This window comes from Drosophila mauritiana, chromosome 2L, assembly GCF_004382145.1.
Source record: "Drosophila mauritiana strain mau12 chromosome 2L, ASM438214v1, whole genome shotgun sequence".
Lineage (NCBI taxonomy): Eukaryota > Metazoa > Arthropoda > Insecta > Diptera > Drosophilidae > Drosophila > Drosophila mauritiana.
In genome coordinates, this window is record NC_046667.1 from 23,752,650 (window position 1) to 23,779,250 (window position 26,601).

A 26,601-nucleotide genomic window follows, 5' to 3' on the forward strand; every position below is an offset into this window, starting at 1 on the left:
GTCTTTTTGTCCAACTTCAGGCATCTGGCTATTTCTGCCAAGTTGCTGTGGAATCGTTCAACTTGGCCATTGGACACGCTGTGCAGAGGGGGCGCGTTCACAATGTCGATGCCGTAGTTGTTTTTGAGCATTGACGTGATTGTCTCCGAGTTGAAAGCGGGCTCATTGTCGCAATAGATTGTTTTGATGGTGGGAAAAAGGTTAACAATCTGCAATAGGGGGCCAGTGATGTCCACTATTGTCCTAGATGCGATCGGTTGCACTACTGCAAACTTAGAGAATTTGTCAATGCACGTCAAGAACAGCTTCTTGTCTGTTGAAAATATGTCAATGTGCACCATTTCGCCAGCATGACTGGGTATGGGCGTTTCCCCAAGCTCTTGCTTTTTCGGGTGCCTGTCGTACTTTGCTTGGGTGCATACCCTGCAATTAGCAACCACTTCCTTTGTCATGCTGCCCATTTTTGGAAAATAGTAGTCTCGAAGGACTTGTTTGACATTTTCCTGCGCGGCTCTGTGTGCACGGTTGTGCTCTGCAGTGACAATTTCGTACTGTTCGTTTTTATCAGTTATATCCGCCACGACATTCTTGCAGTGACGGAACTGAGTGGCTGGGAAGTGGGTGATGAGGTCGTGTTGGAAGCTCGCCAGTGTAGGCAAGTCGCAATGGATAGCATTCACGACGTCAGGGTTAACAACTTCTTTGAGAGTTTTTAACAGGTCACCCTTGTCAGCGAAACTGATCAAGTGGCGAGTTTTGCTTCGGAACAGCACCAGGGTTCGCTTAAGCGGGAAACGTGCTGCTTCCAGAATGATCTGGTTCCTAAAGCAATTTAAGGGTTTGTCTGTGGTTTCGACCGTGTAGGTCAGGGACAGCTCACTGTGAATAGTCGCAGCGTCTGACTGGGGTTCGTCTTGTAAGGCGTTAAGATTTTGCCTGGACAGTGCATCTGCCACGAAATTTTCCTTGCCAGGTTTGTAGAAAATCTTGGCATTGTATTGGTCTATATAGGCTTTCCATCTCTTAATCTTAGCGTTCGTGTTTTTGTCGGCAACAGCGAACGTGAGAGGCTGGTGGTCGGTGAATATGTTGATTTCCCTAGAGCCGTACAGAAAGTTTTGAAGTTTACCTAAGGCCCAAACAATGGCTAGCAATTCCCTTTCGTTTGTGGCATAATTTTGCTCAGCCTGTCTCAGGGTGCGGGAAATCATGGTGATCGGCCTACCTTCTTGCGAAAGGACCGCACCGATGCCACTTGCTGACGCATCTGTGGTGAGGTCAAAGGGCTTTTGAAAGTCGGGGTATTTGAGTATGACATCCTCTGATGCCAAAATGTTACGAAGCCTTTGAAATGCGTTGCGTTGAGTTTCATTAAACTCCACACAAATCTTCTTAGACATATGCCTACTCACCGAGCCGTTTTCCCCTTTCAGGATGTCAGTTATCGGGCGAGCTATGGCTGCAAAGTCTTTGATGAAGACTCTGTAGTAACTGGCCAAACCAAGGAATGATCTAACACCGTAGACACTTTTGGGTTCAGGGTATTCCTGAATGGCATTTACTTTTTCTGGGTCGGACTTAGTCCCGTCCTTGCTTACTATGAAGCCGAGGTACTCAACACTGTCTTTGAAGAATCTTGTCTTTTCCTGGCTCACCCTCATGTTCGCCTCGATCAAGCATTTTAGCACAGTGTCGATGTGGCAGACATTTTCTGAGAAAATTATGACATCATCCACATAGACGTAACATATTTTCCCGATTTGCTCTCTCAGTACATCGTCTAGGGCTCTTTGAAAAATGCTGCTTGCATTTCTCAATCCGAACGGCAGACGGCAGAACTCGTATTTGCCGCCATTCACCGAGAACGATGTCTTCTCGCGGTCGTGTTCCGCGAGGTAAATTTGATGGTACCCTGACTTCAGGTCAAGGGTAGTGAAGAACTTTGCCTTGCCCAGATTCGCTAAAATCATGGGAATGCTAGGCATCGGGTACCGGTCAGGAATAGTTCGCTCATTTAGCTTCCTAAAGTCAATGACCAATCTCTTGTTCTGGTTCCCGAAGGCGTCGGTCCCCTTTTTGTCAACAACCCAGGTCGGGCTGTTATAGGGAGACCTTGAGGGCCTGATGATGCCGTCTTTCAGCAGTTGTTTGACCTCGTTGTTCACAAAGTCAGAGACACCCATAAGATTTGGGTACGCTCTTGAGTACACCGGTTCATTATCAATTGTCCGAATTGTGGCAGTGACAGCGGTGTTAAAAGGAAGAGCTTCATTTGCCGTGGAGAAGGCTTTCTTCCTCCTTATTATTGTGTCCTTGAACTCCTTTTTAACGGAGTCAGGTACAACAATGTCGTTTACATCAGTGAAATTAACACTGGGGCAGCTGAAATAGTGAAGCTTTTCAGCGATGCCCTGGTACTCCAGGGAGTCCTCTGCAAGGTTGAGCTTTACCCCGGCCTGTGTTAACAGGTCCAAGCCTATGATAGCGTCGAACGAATTGAGAGAATCCAAAAGGAAAAATGGGGAGGTGTGCTTGAAGACCTTCATCAAACATTTGTGTTTGATCTCGGTGGAGCCGTGTATTGAGCTCACCGAGAAAGGGCTGGCGACCGGCATCACATTTTTCAGCTCCTTTACGGGCCTAATGTAGTTTTTTGCCGCGCCGGTATCGATTAGCATCTTTAAAGTTCTCCCAGCCAGCCGTCGTTCAATGAACGGCAACCGGGAGCGTCCCCTAAAAAATTCAACGAGTCGACACTGGGAGCGTACTCATTTTCGCTGTCGATTTCCTCGACTGCAGCCTTTGCTGCCTTCTCATACTCCTCTTGGGTCTCTTTTTGCTTAGGGGCCTTTTGGACAACGTTATTAAGCCGTTGTCGTCCCTGTCCTGTCGAACGTTCTGAGGGATTCCTCCACTTAAACGCGTTCGATACATTAGGGTGATTCTGATTATATTCAGCGCGCTGCCTGGACCTGGAGGATGGGTCGACCTCCATAGGCTGGGGTGCTTGCGCCTGAGTGTCATTGTTGGTTTTCTGTCGTTTTAAGAAATGGGGATTTCTGTCCTGTCCCTGTTCTTGTTTATTTGATTTGCCCTGGAAACGGCTCCTGCCGTCTGCCGCCGAATGCGCTCGCTCCTCTACGGCCTTGGCGTAGGAGTTAGCAAACATGCTTCTCTCTATGCTTGCCTCTGCTTCTCTAGCTAAAGCCAGTGCAGATGGCAAGTCTCTGGGTTGCGCCGGGAAGACCACAGCTCTAAGGGACTTTTTGAGCCCTGAAATAAAAGCATGCAGGGCGTCGGCTCTGACCTCAGCATTAAGCAGGTCAGCACCCTCTTGATCATGCGTCATTACGATTTTGTTTGTGACAAGCGTTAGCTTCTTCTCAACTTCATCGTAGTATTGCATTAATGGTAGGTCTCCTTGCCTAACCATTTCCAATCCTTGCCTCAACCGGCGTAAGGATGTTTTGTCTGAGTACGTGCAGTCTAATCTGGCCAAAATGGCATCGAAGTTCAAAACCGTGTTATGGGATACGAGTAGAGCCCCAGCCGCGCCACGGATTTTATTCCTTAATATGGCAACAGCCTGATAATGGGCACTGCTGCCATTGTATGGCTTAAACAGCTCGTAGGCGTATATGGCCGATTGTCTCCAGGCCACGTACTCGTCTTGGGTACCGGAGAACTCCGGTACCGATTTTATTATGTCAAGGGGAATTTCGCACCTAATCTCGGGGTTGACAGAGACTTTTTCATATGTTATGATTTGCGGTGCTCAGCTAGGGAATTTAGTTGAACTTGGAAGTGGGATTGCTGTTGCGACAATGCCTGTCTGACGGCATTGTCGATAAGGGCCTGAATCTGACTGGGGTCCATTTTTTTTTTTTTTATTAATATTTATTAAGTGAAGAATCCGTACATCATAATATTGTATCTTAACATCACAGTGTGGAGAAGTATTCTTATCAATTACCAAACACTATAAAATAAAATAAGTGGAGTAGGAACATAAATGAAGAGTTTTTACTGCTGCCCAATTGTCTTGGCGAAGCCTTGCCGTTTAAGTCTTCTTAGAGGTCGAGCGGGGATGAGACGTCTTGCAAGAAGACTGCTATGGCTCAGTAATCTGTCACTATACCGACTTGTATGTCTCCCAATTTGTGACTCAACTGTGTGAATATTGAGGTCTTTATGGAGTGTAGAGTTACGTACATACCAGGGGCAGTTGGTTATTTGTCGTAATGCGCGATTTTGCATCACCTGGATACGATTATAATTCGATTTGGCTGCAATTCCCCAAATCTGGATCCCGTATAACCATATCGGTACGATACAGTGCGCATACACAGCTCTTTTGCACCTCATCGAAAGAGTGCTCCTTCTATTCATGAGCCATCTCAGCTGTTGTGATCTGTGGCCACATTTTTTTACTGTGTTTTTTAGATGCGGCCCAAAGGTGAGCCGTTTATCCAGGGTGATACCTAGATATGTTGCTTGCAGGGGCTGATTCAGGGTAACTCCTTCTAGCCGAATTGGAGGGGTGTTTGGGATAAGCGTTTTTAACGTGAAGCACGGGTTTGTTGTTTTCAGTGGGTTTATTTTTAGGTTCCACCGTTTACACCAGGCTGCCAGAGCATTAATATATTCTTGTAGTCCGTTAGCTGCCTCTCTGCTGTCCCTAGAGTTATATACAACTGCGATGTCATCTGCATAGGTTGCAATAAGAGTCCTGTTCGGTGCTGCCATGTGTTCGAAACTCGGGCAAGGGATATCAGCAGTGTACAAGGAATACAGTAGCGGTCCGAGAACACTGCCCTGAGGGACTCCAGCTCTCATTGGGTATATAGAGGAGTAGCTATTTCTCACCGTGATTTTAAATTGTCTTTCTTCTAGATATGACTTTAAAATACAGAAGTAGGGCGCAGGTAGAAGGGTCTTTATCTTGCATAATAATCCAACATGCCATACTTTGTCGAAGGCTTGTTGCATATCTATAAAGACGGCGTTGGAGTACTCGCAGTCGTCAAAAGCCTGTAGTATGTGTTTCACCAGTCTGTGGACCTGTTCAATAGTTCCGTGTCCCTTTCGAAATCCAAATTGATGATCCGGCAAGATATTGCCTTGTCTTATAATGTCGTTTATCCGATTGGCAATAAGTCTCTCCCATAATTTAGAAAGTGAGGGTAAGAGGCTTATAGGCCGATACGACTCAGGATCATCTTCCGGCTTTCCAGGCTTGTGGATCATCAAAATAGCAGCCATTTTCCACTGTCTTGGGAACACTTGGATCCTTAAAATAGCATTAAAGATTAGTGCTATATATATTATCGCTTTTATAGGTAAAACCTTTAGCGTGGCATGACAAATCCTGTCAATTCCTGGAGCTTTATGCTTCGGCAGTAATTTAATTATTTCAAGGATTTCTTCTATCCTTATTGGCTTAATAGGCCAAGACATCTGCAATGGCATTTGTAGGTACTGGTGAGTCTCTCTTATTTGTTCTGTCGTGGCGAAGTCGTAAGGAGTGAAGCGATCCTCTAGGTGGAAGCCGAATGCATTAGCCTGTTCCACTTCAGTTTTTGCAAATTCCCCACCTGGACAGCGTACGGGTACCCATCGAAGTGGTTGTCGTTTAAGGGCTTTTGTGCACTTCCACAGCGAATAGTTTGCATCAACGGTGTAGTCCATGGAGGATAATTTTTGCTCAAAGAAATCACTTCTGAGTTCCCTTAAGACGACTTTGAGTTGCTTTGCTGCTCGGTTCCACAAGATTCTGTCCCATGGATCCTGAGTTCGAATTGCTCTTCTTCGAAGGCGTCTCTTAGTTCTGATAAGTTCTCTGGCCTCTCTTGTTAGAACAATACCATAACTTCTGGGGCGTATCTCGGGCTCAGACGGCGTAGAAGCAGAAGCGGCTCTATGTATATTTTGCGTTAGACTGTCTACTGCGTTCTCGATGTCTTCCTTAGAGCTCAGAACCGTATTTAATTGGAGAGAGTTTTCCAGATGTTGTCTGAAAACAAGGAGATCAGTTCTGCTGTTTATTAACCGAGAGCATGGTCTAACATAGGCACCTTCTGTTTGTAGAGTAGCCACAAGGGCTACATGATCGGAGTCTAGATCCCAATTTTCAGAAATACTAGTTCTGTCTAAGTTTATCCCATGGTACACAGCAAAATCAATGCAGGTAGGTCTGTGACTGGGCACATGTGGGTATCTAGTTGGTGAACCTGTTGCAAGGATATAAGCCCCTCTGGCTGAAATGGCTTCTGCTAGTTCTCGACCTCTGGGTGAATTGTACGTGTCACCCCATAGCCAATGTCGGGCGTTCCAGTCCCCACCAACGAAATACCTTTGTCCACAAGAGACAAGTATGTCACTGAAGTGCCTTTCCTCAATTCTATTTCTTGGTGGACAGTAAATCGCGCTAAATTCCATATCTCCCAGCCCGGTGGAGACCTTGACTGAAGACATCTGAATAGTTCTCGTTTCAATAACTCTTTGCGGGAAATGACGAAGAGAACTTCTCACCAGTACTGCTGCTCCTCCCATTCCGTGATTATGGGTTGAAGGTTTGTATGCGGGATAAAAGCTGTATCCATATATCTTAACTGTGTTCCCTCTGTTGAGTCTGATCTCGTTTAGGAGAAGAATGTCAATGCCGTTGTTGTGTGCGAAGAGCTCTACTTCTCTGGCTTTACCTGAAATACCATTTACATTCCAGATAAGAATCTTCAGAGGGTTCATTGCGATGGTAAAGCGTTACTATGGAGTTGGGGAGCCGATGTATCCCCAGTCCGTTGCTTCAGCATATTGGCCATTTCAAAAACAATTTTTTCCAGCCTTTCGAGTCGTTGACTATTCAACTTGTTTTGTTGTTGTTGCTCCTGTTGCTGCTGCTGTAGCCACGATAGGAATTGCTGCTGTTGTTGCTGTTGGAGCTGTTGCTGCCACTTCATAAATTGTTCCTGTTGCTGTGCCAATATTGACTGAACGTCAAGCGGGTGTTGCTGCTTAATATTAGTTCCCTTTAATTGTACATTATGTAGACGAGGCTGGGCTGTTGTATTGCCATTTCTTGCAATATCTGCGTAGGACAAGCTCCCAGTATGATCTTTGGGAGTGCTAGCTATTGCATGCTGCTGTTTTTGCTGGGGTTGTTGTTGGTTTGTTGCACTTTTATCAAACTTGGCTTGCTTAGGTTGTTGCTTCTTTACAGTGCCCATTGATCGTCGAAGATACTCCTGGTAAAACTGGCAACCCTTGTAACTTGCCGTGTGATTTCCTCCACAGTGTATACAGATAGGCTGTTGATCATTGGGAAGTACGCATAGCTTGGTTAAGTGATTTTCACCACATCGAGCACAGTTGGGATGACGACGACAGTATTTAGCTGTGTGGCCGAATTCCTGACAACGTATGCATTGTGCAATTTCAGATGATTTACGCATTCTTTCTATCCGCACTTTCTGTCGGCATATTGTGTTAATATCGTATATGTCATTAATTTTTGCACAGGTCTTTATATTAATGAAGAATATATTAAGTTTTTCTTCTCTATTTCTCCTGGATCTTGGGTTGTGTACTTGTAGAACATCAAAGCCATATGTTTTAAAGTTGTCGATAATTTCGTAGGTTAGGGTGCTATGGTGGAGTCCCTTAACAACTATTCTGTGAGGCTTCTCTTCCTTCATTTGGTACGTATGGAATTCAATTCCCGAATTATCAAAAAGATTAACAATAGCTCTGTAAGTATCAGAGTCTTTGGGTAATATTCTCACTGTTTCCCCTTGATTGACTTTAACTGTTAAATTATCTAGGCTAGTGACCTCCGTAATGAGCTCATAGAGATCATTAAGATTGGTAAGGCTCAGTACTATTTGCGGTGGTTTTGATTGTTTATAAGAATTCTGCTTATCAGTATACTGTTGTGGGCTATTGGATGTCACATTTGGTACACAGTCATCATTAGGAATATTCGGAGCAGCCGATGCACACGAGGTGGATGCGACATCATGACAAACTTGTGGAGTTTCTATGCCATCACTGGTTTCGTCCAATTCCATGTCTAGCATGGCAAACCTATTGTTTGAGTTTGAATTACTATTTATGGCTGGATATGGCTCCAGCTTCGCGTCTCTGACAGCTCGTTTAGAGCTATGGTTGGGTGTTAAATTGGTCTTCCTCTTCCTCTCTTTCGTCAGAAGTTTTTGCGCATCAGACAATCTAGTAGCAGCTTTTTCTCTGGAGCTCGGCCTACTGATTGCTGCAGTTGTTGTAGATGTAGTATTGCAAGTTGCACTTGTAAATGTTATCGTCGTAGTTATTGTGCTTAGGTTAACAGATTCAGTGCATGAAGAGCGTTGATTCAATAATTCCATCCTGATATCCAGTGGAGACTTACCAGCTACTTGCCGCATTTCTTCATAATCAATCGGCTTATTTCTAAGCTGAGAGTTAGAAGTTTCGTTGTTCGTATCCATTTTACAGTTACTAATCCGGTCTATTTATTTTTTTTTCTAATAAGTACGTTGCTTGTTGCCTCCCTTGTGCGGCTGCCACGTGGTGAGGGGCCCAATGGGCAGAGAATGCAAATTTTTGCACCTTATCCACCGTTCTTTGTTGATGTTCACATGCCGACTCTGCAAGGCAGAGTCCAAATGTTAGAATGCGTGCTGTTTTGCACAGCTACGAATGCAGGTTTGCGAATTAAATTTAAAGTGAAATTCACAGACAAAAACTATAAACAACCGCTCAGTGTGACCAGCTCTCTCGTCCATCGACTGGGGTCCATGGTATTATGTGCCGGTGCCCTATCCAATGTCTGACCTAATGCTTGGCCTACTTGCTCCTCGTCCCAGCTATCCTCGCTTTCGTATTCGACCTTAATACTTCTATAGTTATGTGCCCAATTCATTGATTGTAGGTTGGCACATCACAAATATACTGTTGCCGAGCCCAATTGATCGGCTAAGAGGAGTGGCAAGAAAAGGTATGCAGTAAAATTATACCAAAGTATGCTATAATTATTTATCCGTTGAAAGTATGCAATAAAACTTTGATACTCGGAATGCAATCGTTTTTATTAGCAGGGGTATGCAACAAAAATATTTGGTTTTGCAAAAGTATGCAGCACTTATTATTATATTTTTAAGATATGCAATAGTTTTTATTAAAGTGGTATGCAATGAAATTTTTTAGTTTCAAAAGTATGCAATACTTATTTTTAAGGTATGCAATAGTTTTTATTAGAGTGGTATGCAATGAAATTTTTTAGTTTCAAAAGTATGCAATACTTATTTTTAAGGTATGCAATAGTTTTTATTAGAGTGGTATGCAATGAAATTTTTTAGTTTCAAAAGTATGCAATACTTATTTTTCTGTAAGGTATGCAACAAGAATTTGCTCTGCCGAAAATATGCAATGCTTTTCAAACTGATTTACACACGCACATCTATTACGTGGCCAGTCACGAATTCTTTCTTTGTGTTTCGAAGAAGTCAAATGTAAAACTTACATGATTTCTAACTTAACTACCCTGTTAAATTAGTTGTCAAGTTCGAATTTCAGTTGGGCGCCAATTATGATATGGTGTTTTCCCGCGATGTCCAGAGGTTCCTCCCTCAAGGTCACAGCGGTAGTAGGACGTCTTCCGTCGGAGTCTTCTACTGAAGATTAGGTTGGAGGGCTTGACTTCGCCCCCTTTGATTTATTGTCTAGCCTTGTGGCGTAGCAATCTTTGTAATTAAAACAATTGTATTTACGGCTTTAGCCGGAGCACGTTCTGGTTTATTCTGGTGCAAAACTGAGACTGAAGAGTTTACAAAATATGGAGCTAAGTTTACCCTAACAGCAATGCATCGCGCCATCGAGACGAGTCGGCAAGCCGACTCAGCATTTCTTGCAGCGTGAGGCAACCAGCCTTCCGTTGCCGGGCGTTCTTTGCGCAGAGCGCTGAACTCCATTCTGGCGCGTCAGCATTCTATATGGAGAGCTACTTAGTTGCTATGGATTATGTTATGCGTTGTTAACTTACATACTGATGCTAGTTCTGTTGGTTTAGCCGGAGTTCTATTGCAAAAGGAACATGATCAGTTAAAGCCAGTAGCCTATTATAGCCGATCGACGACATACAGCGAAATGTTCCACAGCTACGAGCTAGAAGCTTTGGCTGTTGTCGAGTCACTGGAACGTTTCAAGTATTATGTCTATGGGAAACAAATTCGAGTCATCACTGATTGTAATGCGTTAAGAACGACGATGGAGAAACGAGAGCTGATACCCCGAATTGCCAGATGGTGGCTACGCATCCAAGAATTCGATATTGAGATACTGCATCGCTCAGGTACGCGTATGGAACTCATCGATGCCTTAAGCCGAGCACCATATGAAGATTCGCGTGAAATGGAAGAAGCTGACCTAAAGATATTCAAGACCGTCATTGATGAAGCCGATTGGTTCTTTGCTGTACAATTGCAGGACGAGAAAATAAAACGAATTGATAGCAAAATGATCGCTAAGGAGATCACTGAGAACGATGAGTATGTCCTTGAACTAGGTCGCTTATATCGCAAACATAACAACAAGCACCTTTGGGTTGTACCCAAGCAGTTACGCTATCGCATTCTTGTAGAATGTCACGACAACGCAGGACATATGAGCACCGACAAAACAATCAGCCGAATTATAAATCAATTCTGGTTCCCCAGTATGCGAAATTATGTTAAAGGATACATTAATTCATGCGTAGATTTTTTACGATCATACGAGCCGTTAAAAGCACCGCAACCCGACACTTTATTGAAATTCTCCGAGATGTTTGCAGCTACGTTGGAATGCCTGAAAGAATCGTGACCGACCGAGGAACTGATTTTACGTCAAAAGATTTCAAAAGATTCTGTCGAGGACATAATGTCAAGCATGTACTTAATGCTGTTCGCACCCCGCGAGCAAATGGACATGCCGAACGCACTAACCGCATAATCCTTTCAATGCTATTGCCTACTGTTGAGAATGAGAAGCGCTGGGATGAGAAACTGTACCAAATGCAGTGGAGCATTAACACGATGACCAACAAGACTACTAATCGTTCTCCATTTCAGCTATTATATTGTGTGAGGAGTCTTAAAACTCCCCACAAACCTCGTGTAGGGGAGTGGCCTAGCAACAGCCGCGATGCAAGGCGGCCAGGGCAAAGCGGAGAGACCGTGAATTAACGGTACCCCGTTAGGTCTTGGACTCGAGCGGGCCAAGGGCACAGGGGTCGAACGGTAACGGTGCGGATGTCGGACAGGCACAAAGAAGACGCACCGTGAACTAACGGTACCGCTCTGGACCTTGGACTCGAGTTGACCAAGGGCACAGAGGTCGACCGGTAACGGTGCGTGCACAAAGAGGACGCACCGTGAACTAACGGTACAACTGTTGGACCTTGTACCCAACACGCGAGGAGTACGTACGCGAGGATAGTCGAGGAGAGTACCGGCGCGAGTCGCGCGGGCAGCGCGCAGTCGGAACGGGGTCTGAAGGCGGAGGAGAAGAGACAGTTAGTGAGACAGAGAGATCGCGTGCGGAAGGTGGCCGAGCGTCGGAGTGTGAATCGAAGGAGCTCGGAAGTGTGAACGCGCGGTAAAACGAAGGAAAGGAGCAGTGTAAGCAGCGGGCGGCGAGAAGCCCGAAGGACTTAGAAGGACGAATCGCCACAAGCACGCCCAATAGAGTGACTAAAGTTATCCCGATAGAAATACTTATTGGAAAAGAAGCAAAGCCGTTTGGTCTTATACCTATCGTAAACAACGAAAATACTGTCGATATTGAAAATGCTAGAGAAATAGCAAAACGTAACATGGAAAAAAATGCCAAAATTGATAAAGAAAGATTTGACAAGACCAAAGCTACTGTTGTGAGGCACAAGGTTGGTGACCATGTCCTACTCAAAAATGAAGAGCGGCACCAGACCAAGCTAGATCCTAAGTTTAGAGGTCCATTTGTGGTGGCCGAGGTACTACCAAGAGATAGATATAAGCTCAAAGCATTAAACAATAATCGAACTTATAAATACTCTCATGAATTTTTGCGAAGTATGCCTGAGATTACCACAGAATTAGAAGATGAAGGCGCAGAAAAGGACGATGTGGATCAAGCCAGTGAGAGCTGTGATATGGATCAAGCCAGTGGGGGCTGGGATCTTGAAATTGATTAAGGATCTTGATTATAGACTGGCCGGTTTGATGAACCGCGCGCTAGTGGAAGAAAGTAATGTAATGAATAAAGAATGTAAACGCTCTCAGAAAAGCAATATGATTTTGGTATGTTCTGAATAAAAGTTGGTGGTAATCCGGATCTCATGGCTTAAAATTAAATGATAAACTAAGAAATGAAACTGGGAAGAAATGTGTTAAGTTGCTTAAAGAATAAACAGATAAAATAATAATGAAGTAAATGAATTAAGAAGAAAATGCATTATGAATTATTAAACCACGAGGACTTGTGCAAGGTCAGGAAGGACGTGTCGCAAATTTATTTTTAATTTCAAGTATAACGACCGTTTTCTGTTACTTTGTGTCCACTTCTTTCGTTTTGCATATTCTTAGAACAGGCATTCTCTACCTCGCAACAGCGTGGCAAATAACTCTTTTTGCCGAACGTGGTCTGGTCGCGGGCGGGAGCGAGAGCGAGAGAGAGATATTCCTGTTAAGAATGGGACTAGCAAAGAATTGACAAAAATGCCATAATGCGTGTTGGTATTAGTGTGTGTGTGGAGTGCAGTAAGTCTCCAAAGTGTGTTTGTATTGCGGGTAGACTTGGGTTCTACGCATTATTGCAACGTCTGTTCTGCACATTAAGTTTTGATCGCCGAAGAAGACAGATATGCCTCGCTCCCAAATTAAACGCGTCAGAAAACGTTACGCCGACGCGGTAGAGAGTGATGCCGAGTATAAAAGTTATTCAGATCCGACAAATATATATAATGAACAACGATGTATGTAAGAATCACTCAACTACTTGTGTAAGTTATCATAAGTAAGGTCAATGATACTGAACTGAATGCTAAGTCAGTATCCGGTCCGAATCTATTGCGATAAATCAGCGGAATTTGCGGTTACTGTAAACGGACACCTACAGGTGCTCACAGGCGCAGCGTTAGCATTCTGGACGTGGTGGTGAGAGAAGTCACGAGGCGCAACGTTGACAGAAATAGCGGCGGAAGTGCCGCTATAAATATTTGAATATGAAATTGTACTTTAGTTTTAGACAGAGCTCAAAAGGGATCAGTCGTATTCTGATGCACTTAATAAAGAAGAATAATTATTATTTGAATTAACATAATAATTGTTTAATTTGTACTCAAACACACAAGTTGCCTGCGAGCAACGGTTTTCCTTTTTGAGTGTTTTCGGTACTGGTCGGCGATAACTCTTTGTTCGCATATTCTAACGCTGCCTGCGTGCAGCAAGCTTACATAATTTGAGTTTAGTTACTATTAAACTTCTGCGCTGTAAACACGCATAACAAAATTTTATAATAGTTACGTGAAATAAGTCGACACATGATTCATAAGAAAGAACATCCTTTTTTTCAAATGAAAAAAACATTTCCTGTTCAATAACAGGAAAAATTCGTGATTGGAGTATTTCGTGATCAGTAATTATTTCTGAAGTGGCTATCACTACGAATGGTGTTAAAAGTAATAAGAAATGCATTTTCTGCAATTTTAAAAGAAATATAATATTTGTTAAATCTTAATATTTTCTATGTGAATAATTCTGTTCCTACTATTGATTATTATTTTGTTAGGTATGTTTTCCTTAACAACCTGTTTCTTATATCTAGTTTTTAGTTTATTTCTTTCTCCATGTTTCATTTCATAAACTTCACTGACATGACCTCTTATGAGTTTTTAACATAGTTTCTTGAGTGTTCTTTAGAATTTTTGAAATGTTTTTGTGTTGAATTTTATTATATAGAATATCAATAGGTTTTAGATTTGTTGTAGAATGATTGCTCTGATTGGATTCTTTTGCGGGTCTACTAATTATTTCTGAATAGTCAATGAGTTTAAATTCTTCTTTTATGCAACGAGCCAATTCTGTTAATGTTGAATGTGCCCTTTCAACTTGTCCGTTCGAGGTACTGTGTCTGGGGTCTGCGAAATGTAGAGTTAAACCACATCTTTGTGCAAAGGATTTAAATTGAGCAGAGGTGAAGCTCGGTTCATTATCTGTCATAATTACTTTGGCGTGGGGAAAATGTTGGAGTAATTCCATTACTTTATTCTCGATGTTTAGTTTATTTTGAATTTCTTTTACAACCAGGAATTTTGAATATGCGTCAATACAAGTTAAGAAAATAAGATTTTGTGCGTAATAAATTTTCGCCTTCTTTAGTTGGAATAGGAGCATCCCCAATAGGGATTTTAATTGGATGCCTATTATATTTATATTCGTTGCCAATAGTTAAATTTTTTATGTATTCCTTTAATTTCATAAATAGATTTGGCCAATAATATAATCTATTAATTTTTTTGTAATTTTTTAGCCCTCTATGAGCTCGACTATGTGTTTCTGCTATTATGATAGCCTTATCTTTATATTCTCTACGTCTTGCAGAAATATTTTGGTAAAAAGAAATTTGTTATCAAAATTATTTTCTAAAGGTAATTAAATATGATAAAGACCTTCTAATGTGCAATGAATTCCTACTGTTGTTTGGTGGTAGATAATCTTTTAATATTCTTACTAAATTTTCTGGTGTGTCATATTTGATTACATGTCGTGTTTTATCAAAAACTCTCAATGACTCATTTATTGTATACCTCCCCGTTGTTAATAACAGTTGTTGCTGAAACTGATTTAACGGTTTACGGGTCTCTTGTATTACATTTTTAAAACTACTTTCAGCAAAATGCTGTGTATTTTGATCTGAGCTTGATTGTTCTATATCGCTATTTGCAATACTATTTATTTTTATTCGAGAAAACGCCTTAGCTACGACATTTGTTCTTCCGGGTTTATATATTATATTGTTATTTTTGTAGACATTTTCCTAGAAATTTTACCATTATCTCCTCCTAAATATTTAGTGCGGCCTAAAAAACTTCGAAGTTCTCCAATGTTTTGTGGAATCATTTTTTTAATGTAATTGTGGAAATTTTTTTTCAGGATCAATTTGTATTTGCATTTTTGTATTTATGATAGCCTTATCTTCGTTATTTTCCACGTCTTGTAGAAATATTTTAGTATAAAGAAATTTGTTGTTAAAGTTATTTTTTAATGGTAATTGAATATGATAAAGATCTTCTAAAGTGCAATGAATTCCTACCGTTATGTTTGGTTTTAGATATTCCCTTAATATTTCTATTAAGTTTTCTGGCGTATCATATTCAATTATATGTCTAGTCTTATCAAAAACATTCAATGACTCATGTATTGTATACCTCCCCTTTGTTAATAACAGTTGTTGTTGAAACTGATTTAACGGTTTTCGGGTCTCTTGTATTACATTTTCAAAACTACTTTCGGCAGAATGCTGTGTATTTTGATCTGAGTTTGATTGTTCTAAGTCGCTGTTAGTAATATTATTTATTTTTATTCGAGATAATGCGTCGGCTACGACATTAGTTGTTCCGGGTTTATATATTATTTTCGGGGTGAAACTTTCTATAAAGGAGTACCATCTTTTCATTTCTACGTTCGGGTTTTTATCTGAGATTGTGAAAGATAAAGATTGATGGTCTGTTTGTATTTCTATACCAATTACACCATATAAGTAATTCCTGAGATTTTTAAGAGCCCAAACTATTGCCAACAATTCCTTTTTATTTGTGGCATAAAGTTGTTCGGTTTTATTTAGAGTTTTGGATATGAAAGTAATTGGTTTATTATCCTGTGATAAAACTGCTCCGATAGCTACATCTGATGCCTCTGTCGTTAAAGTGGATTTTTTGTTATAATCTGGTTGAACTAATTCCACTTGTGCTATTAGATTATCTTTAAGTTCTTTAAAAGCTTTAACAGCTGGGTCGTCTAACTGTATTGTAATTTTTGTAGACATTCTCCTAGAAATTTTTCCATTATCTCCTCCTAGGTATTTGGTTAAAGGCTTGGCAATTTTTGCATAATTTCGGACAAATTTACGGTAATAGCCGGTGAGGCCTAGAAAACTTCGAAGTTCTCTAATGTTTTGTGGAATCGGATACTTCATAATTGTGGAGATTTTCTCAGGATCTGTTTTAATTACATTGTGAGATACTATATAACCTAGAAATGCTGTTTCTAATTTAAAGAATTTGGATTTTTCTAGAGAAATTTTCATATTAGCTTGTTGTAAAATATTTATTATTTGAATTAAATCTGTGTAATGTTGTTCAATTGTATTAGAAAATATTATTATATCATCCATATAAACATGACAAGTTTTTCCGACTTGTTCTCTCATTATGTCATTCATTGCTCTTTGACATATTCTAGGGGCGTTTGTTAACCCAAATGGCATACGTAAGAATTCAAATTTTCCGTTATTTATAGAGAATGCTGTTTTTTCAATATCTGAATTTTTCATTAAAATTTGGTGGAATCCTGATTCCAGATCAATGGTTGAGAAATATTTTGACTTCCCTAAGTTAGATAATATTACAGACGGATCTTGCATCGGATATCTGTCAGGTATTGTGCTTTCATTTAATTTTTTGTAGTCAATAACTAATCGATGTTTTGGAGATCCATCTTCGTTTTGACCTTTTTTAGGCACTACTAAAACTGGTGAATTGTAGGGGCTTCTACTTGGTCTTATAATTTGTTCTTTTAACATTCTATCGATTTCATTATTAACGAAATCTGAGACTGACATAGCATAAGGATATTGTTTGCTATAAATTGCTTTGTCATTGACTGTATTTATTTCTCCTCGAATATCGGTACGAAAAGGAATTTGCGTATTTATTTTAGAATGCTCCTTTTCAATTTTATTCATAACTTTATTTTCAAATTCTTTTATTTGATTTGAAATAATATTTAGGTTATGAATTTTTTCTTTGTCGGAAAACTCAACGACTGCGTGCTCGGTATTTGTGGATTCCAAGCTATTTGATTTAAGACTGACGGAATTAACATCGTCGGCTTGTTCAGGATTTTTTAATCCCAAACTGATATATTTTTTATTAGCGGATAAATCTACGCTGGCGTGCTCAGGATTTTTTGATCCCAAACTGATATATTGTTTATTAGCGGATAAATCTACGCTGGCGTGCTCAGGATTTTTTGATCCCAAACTGATATATTGTTTATTAGCGGATAAATCTACGCTGGCGTGCTCAGGATTTTTTGATCCCAAACTGTATAAACTGCCTTCAGCAATTACTGTTTCGGTTTTATATATCTTTTGCTCATCTAAATATTTTTTAATTATATATTCTTTTAATGGAAGAATATTTTTTTCCTCAATTAAACACAAATCGTTTTTATCCTCGTCAAAATATTGGAGTTTCTCTTTATTTCCCTTATACTCCATGATTCCTTTCTCGATATCTAATTTAGCTCCAATCTTTCTTAACAAATTGAATCCAATTAATAAATCAGATTCTAAACCCTCAATTTCATAGAATAAATGTTGTTCCCCAAATATATTTATCAAATGATAATATTTTATGATTGAATATCCATGAACTGTGGATACTCTTTTGTGTATTGATAATTCCCTTTTATTCTCATAAATACCCTTTTTTATATAACACGCGGTGGCTCCTGTGTCTATTAGTATTTTGAATTGTTTTTTAGTTTTTCTATCTACCCTTGTGATATGAGGCATCCCTCTGTAAGGTGCTGATCTAAAAAATGGCTCTCATTGATATTATTTACTCTCATTGTTTTTTGAGCTGGCTGGTTGACTGTTCCCGTTGATTCCCGTTTTATCGGGGGGTGTGTTTCGGACTGATTTACAAGACCTGCGCTTGTGTTGTGTTTTTGCGCTGGGTATTGATTATAATTATTTCTATGGAAATTATTATTAAAATTGTGTCGGTTATTATTATAACTCCACTGGTTGTTATTATTCCTAGGATGATTATAATTTTTAAACGGACGATTTTGAACTCTTATGGAGTCGTCTACTTCCATAGGTTCTGGTGGTGGTTGAACTTTGGAATTATTATTAAAATTCCAATTGTTATTCGTTCCGAAGTTGTGGTGTGGTGGTGGTTGAACTTTGGAATTATTATTAAAATTCCAATTGTTATTCGCTCCGAAGTTCCCGTTTTGCGGCCAATTATTATTTATCCTATTTGGTGTATTATTAATCTGTCTAGGGGCAAATCTAAGGTTGTTTCCTTGATTTCTGTTTTCACTCCTAAATCCATTATACCTATTTGCAAATTGAGCTCTAAAGTTGTTAGACTCTAATTCCTGACACTTTGCCAAAGCATTTGGCAAATCTGGTGGGTTGAGAGAGAAGAGTGTTTCTGAGATTGAACCGTTTAATCCAGAAATAAAAATTCTTAGCGCGTTGCTCCTAATTGTTTTATTTGTTTCCTTGGTTATTAGGCTGTCCTTTCCATAAGTCATTATAGTTTTATTTATAAGTAACGTCATTTTCTTATTTACTTCGTTGTAGAATTCGTTAATGGTCATGCGTCCCTGTCTTAAGATGCTTAATTCTGTTTCGAGTATATGGATTGGTCTTTTATCGCTATAGATAAAATCCAATCTAGAAAGAATCGCTTGAAAGTTTAAAACGGTACCATGGTTGGTTAGAGCATCATGTGCTGCTCCCATGATTTTATTACGTAAAATTGTTAAAGCGATAAAATATTGTTCACTTTCAATTTTATATAGACTCATTGCGGTTTCCGCCGCTTCTCTCCAGCCTACATATTGGGTTATTTCTCCTGTGAACTTTGGTAAGGATTTAATTACTTCTAATGTAGTTTCGCATTTTATGGTTCGGTCTATTGTTTGGATCTTATAGTCTTCTACCTCATTTTTGTTAGCGGCTAACTGCTCTTCTAACCCTTCAAGTTTTCTGGTTACTTCACTCAACTGTACATTTATTAATCTGTTTATTAATTCCATTGTCAGATTACTGGCGCTGGATATCCCGCCCGCAGAAAGGGTTGATACTGAACCTCCGGTTGCCATTGTTAAATTTAAATTATCAAAACTATTTATCAAATCTTCCAGATTGTTTTAAATGAAATTGATATTGTAATATTTAATTTCAAAGTAGTATTCTCTGTATCTTAATCTTAATTTTTTTAAATTTTATTTAAAGACTTAGTGTTGTTTTTATCTGCTCACGATACTTTCCGTGGGAGTTCTTCCTTCAGCGTAGTTGGTGGAGGGTAGGGGTCTTCCTTCAATTGGTTGTTCTTAAAAATTCTTTTTTGGTGTCTTCCTTCAATTGGTTGTTCTTAATAATTCTTTTTTGGAGTCTTCCTTCAATTGGGTCGTCTTGATAATTATTTATTGGGGTCTTCCTTCAATTTTTTATATAGCTTTTTTATTTTTGAATTTTGAAATTGAATTTGTTTGAATTTCTTTGGTTTCGTAGTTGAGTTCTGAATTTTTATTATTATGTTATGTTTATGTTATGTTTATTATTATTATGTTCTCGTAATTTGTATTAAGTATTCAGTCCACCTTTTTATGTTAAATACTTAATTGGATTATTGCATTTATTGATTTCCAATTAAGTTTTTTATCACGATCACTTTCACATTAGTTAGGCGTCGTTGTATTGTTGTGGATGTTTTAATTTTTCCACTAAAAATATGGATTGTTGGCGGCGCGAGTTCCGTTTTATTTTTAACTTATTATCGTTAATATTTATTTAGAACTTTTGAATACGCCGCCCCACGTTGGGCGCCAATTAAAATTGTTACTCTTTATTTATTTAAAAAAATAAATTTTATTTTTTATTATTTAACATTTATTTGGTGATAAACTTTTTCACTTATACTATTACGAGACACTTGGTAACTTATGTTTAACTTCGAGCTGTTGACGATCTCGTCCCGATTCTTTCAGACTCCCGATTCAGACTGATCTTCAAATTCTAAGTCCTAATCCAATCAACCTCGGCCAGAAGCTTTTCTTTCGGAAAATTACCGAACTTTCGATAAAAGCTTTATGCTGGAAATTTTCCACTGCATTGTGAAATTCAATTATGCTGATCGATGCAATTTTTGATTGATACGCAATAAGTCGGCCGTGGCTTGGTCTCCAAGCGGAAGCTGTGTTTACGTTAAGTTTGGGTTGCTTATGTTAGCGGGTAGCTGAGTGCTGGCAAAGGCAATGACAAAAACAAAGACAAGGGCAATTCCGACGAGATTGAGAATTGGAATTTGTTTATAAATTGTGGAAGGGAGCTATATTCATGGGTTGGATAACTTGCATGACTCAAAGAATGAAAAAAGTCCAATGCACTGTATAAATGCAAGAATTTTATTGGGGTTCAGGGCTGCAATTGTTTCCCGTGGGGCTACATACATACCCAGGAGTTTAGATTAGCCCTATGCTAAAACGAATAATTCTGTGATCTGACATTGACTCCTCAGGAGATACGAGCTAGTCGCTTATATGCGAAGCCATTGATCTGCTGGAAAGTGTAATGTCCAAAACCTCAGATCTTACCCCAGTAACAAGTGTCGGAACATTGCCGACATTTAGGATTTCTAGATTATTATTTAAGATAAATTCTAAGAGTGACTCACCTCTTTGGTTCACGTCGCTGCTGCCCCATATCACGTGATGTGCATTTGCATCACATCCAATGATGGTAGGTAAGTGCATCTTCTTAAAGTGTTCAACCAGTGCAGTGATTTCAGGCGGTGGGCACGCTTCGTCACCGGCAAAGTATGCCGACGCCACCACAGTCTTCTTGGCTGCTCCCACATCTTCTAACACGATCGGTACAAATCCCGAGGCCGCCTTGGCGCGATGTATGTTCACCTGAGCTATCCCTTTACTCCCGACCATTAGATGATCGGTTCCATCATCGGCGTTACTGATCTAGAAATGCCCAGATCACCATCCGCCGGTACCGCTTCTTCCTCACTCAACAGGTCTAGTTCCATGCTAATCTCCTGAGAGGAGATCAGGGTCTGATCTCCCATCTCGATGACGGTCGCATCGAGATCCTCATCCTCCGCAAGATCCTCGTTGGATTCGGAGAGCTTATTGGGCTTTTCCTTCTCCGCAGAGACTGGTGGATTTCGAGGAGTCTCGACCCGTCTTGTGCCGGCTTTGATCGCCTTGGCCTTCTTTAGACCACAAACTGAGATGTCTCCAAACCTGAAGCTCAGCTTGTGGTCGCTAGAAATAATCTTGACACATGAGTTGTCATCAATGTCAAGGCTGAGGAGCGAGTCACCGTCATTTTTCCTTGACATAAGACGCCAGTTCTCAGTGTCCAAGTCATTTTGTTTTTTGATCAATTCCATGATTCACTTTGTGGTCTTGTCTCCTGTCCTGGGGCAGAAGATGGTGATGTTGTGTGACGATGGCAAGTCCTCGCCCATCTTTACCTCCAGGGAGACACCCCTCCACTTACTAAGGCTGGGGACTGCTAATTGCAGCCACTCAGCAGTGGTTGCGTTGCGGCAGTCCACCATCAGGTGACCCACCCTGAAGTGGATTCCTTCAAACTTAATTGGAGAATCCCAACCAGAGAGGACTATCTCCTCCAGTAGTGCGTCCTCGAGCTGTGAGAGGTCCTCACTACTGAGGACGACCTTGGGGTAACCCTCTGGAACGACCCCAACTTTAATGGTCCCAGTTATATGATAGCTTGCGTACCTCAGTTACCTTTGCAGCCCTTGAGGTACTTGGGTCATCGAAAGGATCAGTCGGTGGCCTGCTCTTCTCCACCTTCTGCCTCTAAGGAGTTACCGTCGGAGGCGTCAAGGTGAAGTTTGCCCGCTTCGAAGCGGAGTTGGGCCTTTGCTCTAGCGGCTGCGGTATCTTGGCCAGAAACAAAGCTTCCGCAGGTGACTTGCCCTGCTGAAAGTAACGAAGAAATAACTTCGTTCTGGCCCCGCTCAGCCCTTTACGGTTAGGGTCATCCCGGGTCCCAGGCTGACCAAGTTGCGGTAATGGGTTTTTAGCCCGTCCCGCTTGGCCGGCTTGGACCACAGTCGAGTGACTCGGTGTGGCTGCCCGATTCTTCCCTCCCGCAGCTGGGCGTACTTTTGCCGTTGGCACACTCCGATTAGGAGCATTTTTTTGTGTTACCACAGAAGTAGGCCGCTTCCCGTTATGGAGACGGTCCTCAAACTGTCTTGCGAAATTTCCCGCAGTCAAGGCCTGCGGTATTTTAACATTTTTCGGTCTATGGTTCATGGTTCCCACGAGTTGCAGAGAAATAAACGGTCCACCCGGGCAGAGATCCGCAGTAACCGGGTAAGGCTAACCAGACCAGGCGGACGCCACTTGACAGGACTCTCCGTTAGCGACTGCGCTAGTTGTTTCCCGGGCCCTCAGCCTGGCAGACTCTCGGCACAGGTCGAATGACACCTTAGTCCGGCTCAGAGATGAGGAAATTTTTGAGTTTCCAGCTCCAGCCCAACTACGATTAGCCAGCACTCTTAGCAGAAACATGACCTAACTAAGAGCCTGTTTCCAGCCGCCCTCGCGTGGAGAGTGTTGTTTCACTTCCAGTAGTGTGTCACAATTACGGCGCGTACCACCAGGTGGTTGATCCCCTTGTGATACCTACTGGCATGGCGACAGGAAAGGTATACTAACGTCCAAATTTGGCCAATCTGTTAATTCTGATTGCAATTGAACTTTGTGCAGCACTTGTTGAAAGCCAAAGAATGGGCTTACACACATCTGATTGTGTCCCTAACAAAATTGAAGACAATTATTGGAATTGTGGAGTAGAAGTCTACCCAGTTTTCTGTGTGTCTAGATGTATGATTTCTTCTAATCCCATCTCCTTTCACTAGGTGGAATGGAATGATCTTTTGAACTAACTCATTCAAAGAGAAATCAAGTCCAATTGCTTAGCTGTAACGACCACCGCATCTCCGATACATCTACTTAATAAATTAACCAATCGAGTTTCTCCTTTTCTTAATATTTTCTAAACAATTTAAGATATTGCTCCATTAATTACGCCATTAATTACCCCTCGGTAGAAAACCACTAGGGTACTGATCGGACCTAGAAGGTTGAGATTAAGTATACAGATTCTAAAGACATAGCCACAACAGAAGTTTATTTCCAAATGTTGCCACGACCACTCTCACGTGCACAAGCCGTCTAAAATATATATATTCTTGATCAGGATTATTAGCCGAGTCGATCTGTCCTTCCGTCTGTATGTCCTTCCGTATGAGATCTTAGGAACTATAAAAGCTAGAAGCTTGAGTTTAAGCATACAGATTCTAGAGATGCAGCGCAAGATTATTGACCCATGTTTCCACGCCCACTCAAACGCCCTAAAACCGCTTAAAAGTGACACGACCCGAATTTGCACATTTTTTATACCCGTTACTCGTGGTAATAAATAAGTTTAAAAGTATGTAGCAGCCAGAAGACAAGACACTTTTTGCCACGCGCACTGTAAAGCCCAAAATCCGCCCAAAACTGCCACGCTTACACTTTCGAAAAATGTTTAGATTTTCCTTCGTTTTATTTTTTGTCTTGCCAATTTTTATAGGTAACCACAAACACTGTGGCCAAGCCCATGCATTTACCTAAAAAACGGCTAAAACGGTCACGCCCACATTATTCAACCATTTTAAAATTTTTTCTTATTTTATTCCCCAAAAATCTATCGATATCCCAGAAAAAAGAATGCAATTTCGCATTTACATTCCCACTAGCTAAGGAACGGGTATCTGATAGTCGGGAAACTCGACTATACAATTCTCTCTTGTTTTTAATTCGGTCCACAAAGAATATCTTTTACAGCAAGCAAATTAACAGAGTAATGGAATTAGAAGATCTGCTTAGATTTAAACTCATTTTAATCATTATGTCAACTTTTTTATATTTCAGCCCAATTCTGCACTCCGCTTCACTGTACTGCAAACACTTCAGGAACTAACGACTTTAGTAATCGAACAATAAATTTTATATTATGAAAAATAATGCATTATTAAAAATGTATTTATCAGGGAGCATACTTTTAAATGACAACAATCAATTGTTTGTATTTATATGTTTTAATTGTCTTAAAAAGTAAATTCTCATATTATAAGTAAATATCATTTTTTAAAAGTTATAATTGAAGCATTGGTACAGTATTTAGATATATCACATTGTAATATCACATTAAAAAAAAGAAGCATATTGAATATTTATTATCATTATTGAAATCAAATGTATAAATGATTACCATATAATAACAATATTGTATCAAAAAAAATTACCTTTTAAATACTCAGAAAGAAATTACAGGACAATAAAGTAATACATATACAAATTTATTATATAAACCGAAGCAGAGTTTAACAAATTTTATTAATGAAAACAAATAAAATAAGTTGAAAACAAAAATCTTATGAAATATTTGATTTTTGGTATTTGATGGCATCGTCGGGCTATTTTTTTTTATATTTTTAGCTACGACTTACTAAAAAGTTGCGGGCTGGAGCCCTCTGCGTGTCAGAGGTGGCAGTGATGGAACTGTCGGAGTGGAGCGGAGTTCCTCATGAATGAGGAGTAGGGTGTGGGGTTGTCTCCACACTTCTTGCATCCCTCTTGGCTGCGGCAGTCTCCTCCTGAGTTCTGATGGTCGAGGCAGTTTGAGCAGTACTTAATAATAAGTACTGCTCGAAGCCAAGCGATCAGTTTGTGGAACCTCTTGCACTTTAGAAAAGGATGGATTCCCGGGAAGACTCCGCAGCGGTATGATTTAATACCTCGGGCTCGTCTTAGCTCCAAAGATTGGGTGGCACGAGGGCGAGGAGCCATCCTAGGAAATTTTGTCTGTCAAGAATAGAAGCAAAACTGGGGTTAGTATTGGCAGACTATACCTTGAACCCCGGAATGGGGAATGAGCCCTAATCTCTAGGGGCGGAGGACTCTTTGTTCTCCGCTGGTGGGAGAATTTCCTTGTGGACAGGGAGCTTTATTGTGCCGCGAGATGTACGGCTCATCGGCTCCAGGGTAGGCAGAATCAATTCTGCCGTGCCGCCAATCGATCGATGGAAGATTGTCCAGAACAGAACAGAACAGAACAGAACAGAACAGAACAGAACAGAACAGAACAGAACAGAACAGAACAGAACAGAACAGAACAGAACAGAAAAACAGAACAGAAACAGAACAGAACAGAACAGAACAGAACAGAACAGAACAGAACAGAACAGAACAGAACAGAACAGAACAGAACAGAAACAGAACAGAACAGAACAGAACAGAACAGAACAGAACAGAAACAGAACAGAACAGAAACAGAACAGAACAGAACAGAACAGAACAGAACAGAACAGAACAGAACAGAACAGAACAGAACAGAACAGAACAGAACAGAACAGAACAGAACAGAACAGAAACAGAACAGAACAGAACAGAACAGAACAGAACAGAACAGAACAGAACAGAACAGAACAGAACAGAACAGAACAGAACAGAACAGAACAGAAACAGAACAGAACAGAACAGAACAGAACAGAACAGAACAGAACAGAACAGAACAGAACAGAACAGAACAGAACAGAACAGAACAGAACAGAACAGAACAGAACAGAACAGAAAACAGAACAGAACAGAACAGAACAGAACAGAACAGAACAGAACAGAACAGAAACAGAACAGAACAGAACAGAACAGAACAGAACAGAACAGAACAGAACAGAACAGAACAGAACAGAACAGAACAGAACAGAACAGAACAGAACAGAACAGAACAGAACAGAACAGAACAGAACAGAACAACAGAACAGAACAGAAACAGAACAGAACAGAACAGAACAGAACAGAAACAGAACAGAACAGAACAGAACAGAACAGAACAGAACAGAACAGAACAGAAACAGAACAGAACAGAACAGAACAGAACAGAACAGAACAGAACAGAACAGAACAGAACAGAACAGAACAGAACAGAACAGAACAGAAACAGAACAGAACAGAACAGAACAGAACAGAACAGAAACAGAACAGAACAGAACAGAACAGAAACAGAACAGAACAGAACAGAACAGAACAGAACAGAACAGAACAGAACAGAACAGAAACAGAACAGAACAGAACAGAACAGAACAGAACAGAACAGAACAGAACAGAACAGAACAGAACAGAACAGAACAGAACAGAACAGAACAGAACAGAACAGAACAGAAACAGAACAGAACAGAACAGAAAAACAGAACAGAACAGAACAGAACAGAACAGAACAGAACAGAACAGAACAGAACAGAACAGAACAGAACAGAACAGAACAGAACAGAACAGAACAGAACAGAACAGAACAGAACAGAACAGAACAGAACAGAACAGAACAGAACAGAACAGAACAGAACAGAACAGAACAGAAACAGAACAGAACAGAACAGAACAGAACAGAAACAGAACAGAACACAGAACAGAACAGAACAGAACAGAACAGAACAGAACAGAACAGAACAGAACAGAACAGAACAGAACAGAACAGAAC

The 26,601-nt window shown here is 40.5% G+C and overlaps 1 protein-coding gene across 2 annotated transcripts in view; it reads left to right on the forward strand.

Annotated features, from left to right (window-relative positions):
* The window catches only part of LOC117150634 (lachesin), a 291,978-nt gene extending 267,846 nt beyond the window's left edge, over positions 1-24,132 (forward strand). For both annotated transcript variants that reach the window (XM_033317607.1, XM_033317606.1), the window contains one exon: positions 23,997-24,132. In XM_033317607.1, the coding sequence (XP_033173498.1) occupies positions 23,997-24,068 (72 nt within the window). In that variant the 3' untranslated portion in view covers positions 24,069-24,132. The remainder of the gene's footprint in view (positions 1-23,996) is intronic.
* Positions 24,133-26,601: the final 2,469 nt, after the last annotated feature.